This window comes from Diabrotica virgifera, chromosome 2, assembly GCF_917563875.1.
Source record: "Diabrotica virgifera virgifera chromosome 2, PGI_DIABVI_V3a".
Classification (NCBI taxonomy): domain Eukaryota; kingdom Metazoa; phylum Arthropoda; class Insecta; order Coleoptera; family Chrysomelidae; genus Diabrotica; species Diabrotica virgifera.
The window spans coordinates 139509743-139523080 of NC_065444.1; the positions used below are offsets into that span (position 1 = coordinate 139509743).

At 33.1% G+C, this 13338-nt stretch overlaps 1 protein-coding gene across 1 annotated transcript in view; it reads right to left on the reverse strand.

Moving 5' to 3' along the window:
• Nucleotides 1-13338, reverse strand: part of LOC114344837 (phosphatidylinositol 4,5-bisphosphate 3-kinase catalytic subunit beta isoform) — a 998515-nt gene that overhangs the window by 197891 nt on the left and 787286 nt on the right. Inside the window, exon 11 of the mRNA XM_050644876.1 lies at nucleotides 4839-5062. Within this exon, the coding sequence (XP_050500833.1) occupies nucleotides 4839-5062 (224 nt within the window). The remainder of the gene's footprint in view (nucleotides 1-4838; nucleotides 5063-13338) is intronic.

The following is a 13338-nucleotide window of genomic DNA, read 5'->3' on the forward strand; positions in this document are numbered from 1 at the left end:
GATTTCTGTGCTATTTAGTACAATATTTGCCTGTTTGGGGGTGTTAAAAATTACTCCAATTCTATTCATGCCTTTTCTACTAATTTCTTTAATTCCAGTCGTACCCATTGTATGAAATACTTTCCCAATATCCATAGGATGGATATTTCCTGCTTTTCCCTTGTCACTCTCTATCATAATAAGGAATGGGCCGAAGTCAGTGTCCTTGTATTCAACTTTTCTTCTACTAATATTTTCAATCCTAGATGATAAGTTATTAACTTCTGTTAACATGATCTGATCGTTTTGGAATTTATTTTTTAAAGCACAGAGTTCTTTTTCTATTAAATTAATGTTATTTTTATGTCTCGGGGCTAGCATGTGTATGGAATTTAAAAAATTTTGCGAGTTCAATGAAAGCAAAGCATAGATCCCGCCCCCTTTGTCAGGGGGGCCGGGAGAGTTTGTGTCCATCTCCTAAGCCAGCCTCTACTCTACTATACTACTGCTACTATGATTATATAAAGGCAAAACTTACAGAAAAGTCCTTAGTATTTTTTATTCACTACTAACGTATTAACCCGTTTTAACTTTTAACTTAACTACTAAATTAATGTTCAAACACTAACTAACTATATCTACAGTATAATTACTTAATTTATAACAATTTTAACGCGATGATTTCTCGACTCAGCGTTGAGTTAACGACATGTCAGAGATTATACAGTGACAAATGTAACGTTCTGCGTCAACTAATAGTCCAGTTAGCGTCACCTCAGAGTCGAGTCAGCGGTGAGTCGGGATCGAGTCAGCTTGTAGACAGCGGTTATAAATAGAGCAGGCAACTAGAGAAACGTCGTTTAGATACATGATGAGTAACGGAGAGCAGCGTGTCAAGTAGCTGGTTAAAGTTATTGGAACAAACAAAAATCGATAAAAAGAATGCAGAGTGGACAACAGAAACAACTCGAGACAGTTTTAACACCTATAACTGAACCTATTGTAAACACTGATCTGAAAACTTCACATCAATCAGAGAAGCATATAAAGAGACCCAGCCGTTACCAACACAATTATCTGAAAAATATGCAACGGACGGTTGAAGAGATCACAGATGAGGAAGAAGATGAACACCTTCAAAATATTGCTATCATTCCCAGATATTGATAGAGCTTACGGTCCACAGTATGTTTGGAAAACTGATAAATGGATAATGGGCAAAAAAATCAAATTTGCTCCTAGAAATGTACTTATTAACGCTAAGAAGTACAAAGCTATTTGTGAGCTATACAATTTACTATTTTATAGAATCCTCAAGACTTTACGACAAAGGACAGCGTCAACTATAAAAAATATTAGTGGTCTCAGGTATTCATAAAGTTTCTCGAGGATATTTGAGATATCAAGCATTTCCGGATAAATTTAATAAAACCATCAAACCTTTGTTTAAAAATGAGCAACCACGTCGTCGAAGCCGCTTTTAAAATGCATAGAAAAATAAGAAAAACGTCGTAATGGTAATGAACCAATCTGTCAACAATTTAAATAGCGCACAGACATAGAATATTAGACACCTTCGTTTAACCGTTATTCCGTTAGATCCATTGGTGAAAATGTTAAAATAAATCGGCTAGTACGTCTAGTTTTTTAATTACTTACTTTAACAATGTACTAGTATGTAATAATTTAAATAAAAATAATAAAAGACGCATAGTGTTATTTACTAACCCAATGCAGCAGTAAGATTGTCAATATGTTTTTATAAAATAAAAAAAATACGCTGGGACGTATATAAAATGCAACACGATTATTATCATACTATTAAAAGAAATATCAGCTATGTTTGGTATTATATTACTAAACAGAAAAAGTACTGCGGAAAATGTGGCATAAGACGTTAATATTTTTTTTAACAAAAACGTAAAGTCAATCAAAAATATAAAAACAAATGCAACCTACAATTTATAAAAAACAACAAAACATAAAAAAACATTTAGTTTAAATTAGAAACAAGAAATAAACCGTAAAATAAAATATTATCCTATTGTGAATAGCAACAACCTCTCTCATATATTTGCTTAAAAGCTATTATTTTTTAAATAAAACGTAAAATCAATCAACAATATGCGGACAGATGCAACGCCCAAGTATTTAGAAATAAACCGTAAAATCAAATGCTAGTATCTTAATGCATGTGAAATGGAAATGCTAAAAGAAATGAAATTATATTTGTCGTTATTTACTAAAAAAGAAAGCGTGTTTGTGCATACCTCTCTGGCGTTTTGTTACCGCATCAGTGATGGGTGATGGTGTTTGGTTGGCTTAGTGTGTTTTTTCATATCTTTGGGCCCTTCTCTTAGCGTCTCAGTGATAGAGACTGCCTACCTATCCTTATCTAGGTAAGCCCATTTACCGTATTTTGTAAGTAGAAGGTCGAAATATTTTTGTATTAGCTTGGTTAGTTGCAAGTCTAGACAACAATATTTTGAACTTTGACCGTGTTAATGCCGCATGCGTGAAATATTCAATTAATGTGGATAGCTGTATTGTTAGATAAATTTAATGAATTCGTAAGGACTCATTTAGTCTAGTGGCACATCTTTGAGAGTCCAGCTGTTTGTTTTTAAGTATCATTTACTCTTAAATTTAAATGACTTTTCTCTTCTAGCAGTTTCCATTTGCGCCCTGTATTTTTTCTAAAAGTATACGTGTTAATCATGTCTACATCTCCGACTACATCTACGTTAGAGAAGAATAAAAAAAAACAGAATTTTTAAGCAAAAAATGTCACATTTTTTGTATTTTATTCCCGTTGTCGCCTGTCGTACCGTTGAACTATTCTCATGTACCGACGAAATATGGATCATATACGTCAGTGGTTTTTTTCTAAGTTAAAATCAGACCAATAGCAACGAAGATACAATATCGCGACTTTTTAATAATAAATACAAGCACTCAGTTTACTTTACCAGAATTAACCCAAAGTGAAGAATTTATGATTTTCTTTTTAATTGTTTGTGTGATTTCAAGTCGTTGAACTCCATGCGACAATAGCCTGAATCCGACGAGTCTGCATTTGAACTATAACAGACCTGATTCGAAAACTGCAAAATTGTGAATATTATTTGTTTTGTAATGTAATTAATTTTTATTGATTATTATTTCAGTCTGATATAACATTTAATCTCTCGCATTTCTGATATTTTAAATAAATAATTATTTTAAAAACGTCCTTGAAAGCAGTAACTATTAGTGTCGTAGTCCTAATAATGTATTTTTTTGTAGGATTTTATTGTGGACATTCGTGACCTTTACCCTTAAACGAAAAAAGAAATGTTTCCGTTTTTCATTGTTTCGAACTGTCGGCGATTTTGGAATGTTAGTGTAGTTAATTGTTTATTATTAAGGTAAGTTTTTGAGTATTTTTTTGTTAATTTTTTAAAAGTGTGTGTGCGCGAGCGCGTACGCGTGTGTGTGTCTGTAAACGAATTCGAATGTTTGTTTGTTGCAATACCGTTGCCTTGTATTTGATAAAATTCATGAGAGAGGGATGGTTTGGACATATCACAAGAATGATTCTATTGTGTCGTATACGTTATCAGCGATGAGTCGTGTGTCTCTGTATGTTAAGTCATTTAGTCTTACATACTTAATGTTCCTTTGACAATGCATCCATGTCTGAAGTGACAGGTAATATTTTGGCAGATAAGAAAGAACTATGAAAACCGATTTAACAAACAACTAGAAGAATCACTGTGACAGCTGAAAATAAGAAGAATTGGTTTGACTTTCTGACTACACCCTGTATAATTTGCGATAGACGAAAAGAAGAAGAATTGATAGTTATAATTAAACGTTGGCAGAAGAAGAATTGACAGTTGGCTTCTGTGTCGCCACCGCTTTCATTTGACAGCCCATACGTCATAATCGGGCCAATAGCAAGGAAGATATGCTGTAATGCTGTTTTGGCAATGTCGCCATCTTTGTTTTTTGTTTCAGCATATTCCTTACCCCCTCCCCTTTTCAACGACACCCCATACGTCACGATCCGACGAGCGGTCGCGCCTCCACCACAAAACGCTCAAAAAATGACCAGAATGGACCTTAGCGATTTCTTATGGGATTTTACATGGAGAAATGGCCAGAACTCTTGTTGCCCTTTTACTATTTTTACAATAGTTTTTAATCCAGACCTGGATTTTTTATAATTGTAAATAAAATAATTGATTGGACACCTAAAAGAATATTCGCGTCTTAAATATAAAATAAATATGCAGTGCGGTTAACAAGTTGTAAGTTGTATTTAATTTTTTTTCTACTTAGAGCTCTCGCAATTCACATAATTTCAGAATTCAAATTCAAAATTTGATCAGAAAAATCATTTTGCCAAAAATTCAAAGTATACCACTAAATTTAGTTTTTCATCCTCTTTTCAACTAAAAAATCCATTTTAAAAAAATTTAATGTACAGGGTGTTGTTTTTGGGTCGGAACATTTTTCTAATATTTTTTAATCCGGACCTGGATTTTTTACATTTGTAAATAAATTAATATATTGTACACCTTAAAGGATATTTGCGTGCCAAATGTAAAATAAATATACGGTGTGGTTAAAAAGTTATGAACCAAATAAGAAAATGGCAAAATAGATAAAATACCCAGTATCTTTGTTATTAATGTTGTAAGACCCATTATGTATGGTATTTTTGAGACCGCCTAAGTGTCCTCTTTCTACAGTTAACGTATGTTACTTTCCCAATGAAACACCCTGTATACTATGAGTATTTTGACATTTAACACCATATTAGCATAAATATGCGCTATATATTACATATTCGAATAATATCAAGAAACACATACCGTAAATCCAGATTTTCTTTTTTCCACAACTTATCCATAATTTTAATCATTTGTAATGTTAGCATATCTTGTCTGAGGTCGTCACCATTCTTAAAAATTATGTAGATGTCTTCTCCATACGCATCTGAATTCTCGAACACTATCCAAAGTGGTCTCATCTTACTGTCCATTACTCTACATTTATCTATCCTAAAATTATAATTCCACAAAATTATACATTTTCTCTAGATATGTTGGAATTTTCTAGGATACCTACTTAATAATTTTAGACTAAGTTTTCAATGTAATAGCACATAAAATAATACTAAAAATATTACTCTACATCCCACCAGATTGAAAACAATGGGAACTTTCTCTGGTTACACCTCCGAGGCTTCTAAAATTTGCAAGCCATAACGGATGCTGAGACTAAAGAAGATGAGGGAATTGAGGAAAAAACAAAACGCCATAGTCAAGTATACGTGTAACTTAATAAAACAATTAGAAAAGAAATAAAACGCAACAAACAAAAAATGGAACGAGAAGTTAATCATTGAAAACAACAGAGGCGATGTCTGAGATCAACACTGAATGTTCAAAAATGTATCAAAATTAAGTTGAAAACTTCTACAAAACCTTGTACAGCGCGCAAAGCCAGCCTAATGAACCAACAAAGGAGACCTTTAAAAAAAGTAAAAACGATTAGAAATAGAAAGAGTTTTAAAAAAGCTAAAAAATAGTAAAGCTCCAGGACACGATAGTATAATTGCTGAGCTCTTGAAAACAAGCAAGACAGTAACACTTCCTATACCAACAGAGCTATTTAATTGAATAGAAAAATTCCTAAAGAGTGGAACGAGAGTCTAGAAGTATTCTTACACAAAAAGGGGACGAACGTGACCTACCTAAAGAATTATAGACCTATACCTATACAGTTGCTCAGTCAAGTATACAAATTGTTTATGGACTTACAACTTCGATGTAATATCGAAAGAAAACGAGAAATCAGAGAATCGATAGAAATTGAAAGAAATCCCAACGGCTTAAACAAAAGAGATGATGCGCAACGGCTTCCTACAACATGGAAAACGGTACTGAAGAAAAAGAAGAAAATAAATCAGGTTGCAACGTCTACACGTAACATCCCTCCGGCGACTGCAACCTACACTGGACCAATAACAAGAGCCAGAGTTCGCGCAGGACAAGCAGCCCCATCAGGATCAACTACATAAGTGACGGTATCGTGAGTAAGAATTCAGTTTACTTCAAGCAGCAGCGAGAAGCGGAACTACCTGACTTGACAATGGCATGACTCCGCGTTGAATAATTTTGGTTTTGAGAAAAACCATTATTTTGACGACGTTTCGGCAAGATCTCACTTGCCATTGTCAAGTCAGGTAGTTCCGCTTCTCGCTGTTGCTTGAAGTAGACTGAATTTTTATTCACGATACCGTAACTTATATAGTTGATCCTGATGTATTTGCTTGACCTGCGCGTCTCTTGGATCTTGTGATTGGTCCAGTATATGTTGGGGGGTCTGGAAGGGTGACACGCGTAGATGTCGCTGCTTGATTTATTTTGATCTTTTTCTTCAGTACCGTTTTCCATGTTGTAGGAAGCCGTTGCGCATCATCTCTTTGGTTTAGACCGTTGGGATTTCTTTCGATTTCTATCGATTCTCTGATTTCACGTTTTCTTTTTATTTCTATGTTAGCTAACATCGTTGTTTGGTTCAGGTTTATTGTATGTCCTGTATTTGCGACATGTTGTGCAAGGGATGACGTGGTTTCTCCCCTTTCGATGGCATTTCGGTGTTCTTCTCGTCTTACATGGATTCTTCGGTTGGTCTGTCCAATGTACGACTTTCCACAATCCCCACACGGAATCTCGTATACTCCTTGACTTTCTAACGATATTTTGGTGTTGGTAGAATAGTTGAGAAAATGAAGAAATGCATAATGTGAAAACAGCGTTAAGAGAAAACGGCTTCTCAACATACACCCTCGAAAAAGCTCAAAATGCTCGAAGAAGAATAAAGGACCCAACAGAAGACGAAAAACCGATAGGCAAAACCATTCTGCCATATGTGAAGGGTACAACAGAGAAAATAGGGAGAGTGCTGAGAAAACATACCATAGAAACGATATTTAACACCGACAGAAAGATCTCAACTATTCTACCAACACCAAAAACCAAAATATCGTTAGAAAGTCAAGGAGTATACGAGATTCCGTGTGGGGATTGTGGAAAGTCGTACATTGGACAGACCAACCGAAGAATCCATGTAGACGAGAAGAGAAGAACACCGAAATGCCATCGAAAGGGGAGAAACCACGTCATCCCTTGCACAATATGTCGCAAATACAGGACATACAATAAACCTGAACTAAACAACGATGTTAGCTAACATAGAAATAAAAAGAAAACGTGAAATCAGAGAATCGATAGAAATCGAAAGAAATCCCAACGGTCTAAACCAAAGAGATGATGCGCAACGGCTTCCTACAACATGGAAAACGGTACTGAAGAAAAAGACCAAAATAAATCAAGCAGCGACATCTACGCGTGTCACCCTTACAGACCCCCCAACATATACTGGACCAATCACAAGATCCAAGAGACGCGCAGGTCAAGCAAATACATCAGGATCAACTATATAAGTTACGGTATCGTGAATAAAAATTCAGTCTACTTCAAGCAACAGCGAGAAGCAGAACTACCTGACTTGACAATGGCAAGTGAGATCTTGCCGAAACGTCGTCAAAATAATGGTTTTTCTCAAAACCAAAATTATTCAACGCGGAGTCAAACCCGGAAAACAACATAGGACAACAATCTGTAGGAAATATCAGGTATGTGGTCTATAATAAAATCTTTATTTTTTCTAAAAACTCAATATTTCGCACATTTTTTTGATGGCTTCTTCAGGAGTATACTGTAACAACAATTTTAACAACTTACAAACAAAGACGTACAAAATAGATTTTAAAAATACTTACAGAAAGTTAAAAGATTTCACAAATAAATAACATTGACATTAAAATAAAAATTGTAACTGTCATAAATTAAAATGCATTTTAAAATTAATATAAGGAAAGGTCTGAAGCACGTTCGTTACAGTAATAAGACAAAACACGTAAAATGACTCAAACGCAAAAAATAACAACAAAAGAACCATTAGAGGAATAATATTACTTTAATTATTAAGGTTAGTTGTTTATTAAGGCGAGTGTTAACTTAATGATTATTGTAAATTGTATTTAATATATTACAATATATGTTACTTAACTGTCCAGTGTCTGTTTTTTAATTTAATTTTTTTTTATTTTTGTTAATGTGATACATCTCCAGAAATAATCTACTTTTATAGTTATCAGACTTTGCCAAAATACGAGTATTATTATAGTCTAGCATATGACCGGTGTTTTCATAATGCTCAACTACTGCACACGTATTTTTTCTTAATCGGCAATCACTTTTATGTTGTGTGATTCGTTGCTTTAACCATTGTGATGTTTGGCCAATGTAACTATTCTGACATCCTAGACATGGTATTTCATAAACAACATTACTTCTATACAAGGTTGGTACTGGGTCTTTAATTTTTGAGAATAATTGTTTGCTGTTCATAGTATTGTATTTGGCTATATTAATATTGGGAACATCTTTAAATATGGATATGACTGAATGTGTTAGACCATTAATAAAGGGGAGTTTTTGAAGTGAAAACTTCTTTAGGGACGTTGTGCACTTTTTGTATGGGAAAAAGTATTAAATTAGCGACCGTCATCGCGACTGTTATCGCTTCGACGAAACAAATATTTGAAATGAAAACTTCTTGAGGGACGTTGTGCACTTTTTGGATGGGGAAAAAATTTAATTAGTGACCTTCATCACTTCGACGAAATAAATTTTTAAAGTGAAAATTTCTTCAGGGATGTTGTGCACTTTTGGATGGGGGGGAAAGTATTGACTTAGGGACCGTCATCGCGACCATCATTGCTTCGACGAAATAAATATGTGAAGTGAAAACTTCTTGGGGGACGTTGTGCACTTTTGGATGGGGAAAATGATTGAATTTGCGACCGTCATCACTTCGCTGAAATAAATTTTGTACGTATATAAATTATGTGTATGTATACATAAATAGCATAGGGCATACGCATCGCGTATATGATATAGGTATAGCACTTCTTTTTGGATGGGGAAAAAGCATTGAGCTCGTAATTTATATACTATAAGAAGTTTTCACTTCTGTCGGCACTCCCACGAGTGCCTTCAATTTTTGTTTTTTGAAGTGAAAACTTCTTTAGGAACGTTGTGCGATTTTTGAATAGGGGTTAAAAGCATTGCATTCGGGACCGTCATCGTGACCCTCATCGCGACCGTCATCGCTTATGCTATATATTATGTGCATGTATATACATATAAATTGTGTAGAGGTATTTAAATTTAAAATAAATGTAAAATCTATTTTAGGATGGGGAAAAAGGATTGATTTCGCGACCATTATCGCGACCGTCATAGATTCGGCGAAATAAATTTTGTACATATCTAGGTATATTATGTGGATGTATATATAAAATTTTATAGAAGAATTTAAATTTAAAATAAATGTAAAACCTATTTTAGGATGGGGAAAAAGGATTTATTTCGCGACCGTCATCTCGGCGAAATAAATTTTGTACGTATCTATAGTATGTGTATGTAGATATAAATTGTACAGAAGTATTTAAATTTAAAATAAATGTAAAACCTATTTTTGGATGGGGAAAAAGGATTTATTTCGCGACCGTCATCGCGACCTTCACTTCTTCGGCGAAATGAATTTTGTACGTATATTTATTATGTGTACCTATGTATATATAAATTGTGTAGAAGTATTTAAATTTAAAATAAATGTAAAATCTATTTTGGGATGGGGGAAAAGGATTGATTTCGCGATCGTCATCGCTTCGACGAAATAAGTTTTGTACGTATATTATTATAATGTACGTATAACAATAGTAATATTATTGAAGTGGAAACTTCTTTAGGGACGTTGTGCACTTTGTAGATGGGGAAAAAGTATTAAATTAGCGACTGTTATCGCTTCGGCAAAATAAATTTTTGAAGTGAAAACTTCTTTAGGGACGTTGTGCATTTTTGGGATGGGGAAAAAGTATTAAATTAGCGACCGTCATCGCTTCGGCAAAATAATTTTTTTAAGTGAAAGCTTCTTTAGGGATGTTTTGCACTTTTTGGATGGGGAAAAAGTATTAAATTGGCGACCGTCATTGCTTCAACGAAATAAATTTTTGAAGTGAAAACTTCTTTAGGGACGTTGTGCTCTTTTTAGATGGAGAAAAAAGTATTGAATAAGCGACCGTCATCGCGACCGTCATTGCTTCCACGAAATAAATGTTTAAAGCGAAAACTTTTTTAGGGACGGTATACACTTTTTAGATGAGGAAATGTTGGATTAGCGACCATCATCGCTTTGGCAAAATAAATTTTTGAAGTGAAAACTTCTTTAGGGACGTTTTGTACTTTTTCGATAGGGAAAAAGTATTAAATTAGCGACCGTCATTGCTTCAACGAAATATATTTTTGAAGTAAAAACTTCTTTAGGGACGTTCTGCCCTTTTTAGATGGAGAAAAAGTATTGAATTAGCGACCGTCATTGCGATCGCCATTGCTTTGATGAAATAAATTTTTGAAGCGAAAACTTTTTAGGAACGTTATACACTTTTTAGATGGGGAAAAGTGTGGAATTAGCGACCGTCATCGCTTCGGGGAAATAAATTTGTGAAATGAAAACTTCTTTAGGGACGTTGTGCACTTTTTAGATAGGGAAAAAGTATTGAGTTTGCGACCGTCATCACTTTGCCGAACTAAATTTCGTACGTGTGTATATATATATATATATTGTTATATTTCTATTTGATATGAAAATTAAATTTTGATAATTATAAACAAAATTCAATTTAATATAAAATATTTTCAATTTTCTCAACCACGGGCATATAAATTTAGAACAACCTGTATACAACAAATTGTTATATTTAATTTTAAGAAGTGATTAAACGAAACTCGGGACAATGCGCTTAGAACAAACAAAGTGAATGGCGCGTACCATTATCGTTGTTCGCGGAAGGTTCGATCATTAGCCTATGCTAAATAAAACTCAAGTGAAATCGATAATAGGTCATTATCGTTGTTCGCGGAAGGTTCGATCATTAGCTTATGCTAAATAAGACTCAGTTGAAGTAGATAATAGATCATTAAATTTTGTAAATAGTAGAAAGTAATTTTAGAATGGGAATTAACTATTTTTCTTTTGAAATCCATTAAGCATATTTAGAAAGATTAAAAATTGGTTTTGAGGAATACTGCGAATGAGAGTTGGTGGTGGAAGTTTGATTTGTGAATCTGGAAGGGATATTTAGAAAGTAGGGGAATGAATGACAAATAGAGAGCAGAATGTTTTGAGCTGTCGAGAAGTGAAGTCCAGTAGTAGACGGTAGTGTACGGAGAGTGAGAAAGCCGGTGTAGTTCCGTGAGTGTGGAGTATCTATCGGGGAACGAGAGGTAGGCCAGGTTGAGAGTAAAAGAACCTCCTTGAGCCAAGAGTTCCCGGTAGCTGATTGCAGTTTCGAAAAAGGTAGAACACAGCATCACGACAGAAGCAGGAAACGAGAGCTATACGAGCTAGTTTCAAAGGAGAACATTACTGGAAGCCAGGACGAGGTTTTGATCGCAGCCAAGGATAGCAGGAAACGGGTCTTGTGTGAAGACATTCTCAGTTCACCAGAAAAAGGTCAGTCTCATTTGTTTGGACATGAATGTATGGGTTTTTCGTATTAAATACCACATTTACAATTGAAGAAACATAATCAATAATATCAGAAAAGCTTCATCAAACTTAAATAGAATTGTTGCTAATAAATCATAATAGTTAAATGTTAATAAAAACTTTCAATTGGAAACCAAAAGGAAATAAGATTCCCATGTGTAAATGTTATGTTTAAGAATAATAAGATATAGCAAATATTAAGCAGTGATTGCCATTTAAATAAAATAAACAATATTTTGATTACAATTGTAACCCATATGTGTGTATTATTTTACTCTTTTCTTTCCTATCCCGATTAGGAACCATTGAGAAATACTTAGAAGCCACGTAAGTAAGTAATTAATTTTATAAAAAGCCCTGAGATTGAAAACATATTGATATGTGATCTGGTAAATTAATTAGATTATTATTAATGCATTGATTAAATTAAATGACATATAAGAATATTATCTCATATCAATAATCAAGATCACATCAACATATATATATATATATATATATATATATATATATATATATATATATATATATATATATATATATATATAGAAAACTTGGTTTAATAATAGCTGACTCAATTTAAATTGTTTAAACATAATTAATAAAAAATAATAAAAATCATAAACATCCAAAAGAATTGACAACAAACGTAATCTACAGTATCCCATGTGCAGATTGTGACAGAGAATATATCGGACAAAGTTCAAGATCGATAAAAGATCGAATTACTTCTCACAAAAGTGACAGTAGACTATATCCAGAAAGATGCACTCTTGCTACACATGTAAATGACAATAACCATACCATGGACTATAATTCATTTAAAATTTTAGATATAGAAAAAAATTATACTAAAAGAATCTTTTTGGAGATGGCTTTTATAGCACAATGTGATAATTGCATCAACAAAAAATCAGACATTAATCACCTGAGTGAAATATACTCTTATTTACTATTCTTAGACAAAAATAAAAATAATCAAAATTTAACAGGTTTAGCTAATATCTCTCACTTAAATAATTAATAATATTGATTGCTGATAACCTATTTTAACTGTTTAACTTAATAGGATAATGACCAAAAAAATTTGACTGACAATTAACATAAAAGTAAATAAATAATGTCAGACCTTGTTTTCAATTCATTGTGTCAATATATAAATTTTATCTATCATCATGTATATTTTAAATTATGGACTTTTGTGATATGTTATTTCTGTATTTTATTTTTTTATCATTTTATTTATATTTGCTTCTTTTAAAACATCGTGACAACAATTCTCACTTAGTAAGTATACTGCTAATTCATCTTATGTACCTACCTAATAACCAACATTGTAGCTTTCCCTGATGATGCCCATGAAAATGGGCGAAATATATTGGAATAAGTAAAAAGAGTACACTTTGTCCATATTCAGCTGGTTAAACAATATATATATATATATATATATATATATATATATATATATATATATATATATATATATATATATGTGTATGTATACATAAGTAGCATAGAACGTACGCAACCGCGTATATAATATAGTTACAGCACTTCTTTTTGGATGGAGAAAAAGCAGTGAGCTTGTAATTTATATACTATAAGAAGTTTTCACTTCTGTCGGCACTCCCGTATGAATGCTTTAATTTTTTTTATATATAATTGACTTATTGTTGGAATCATAGA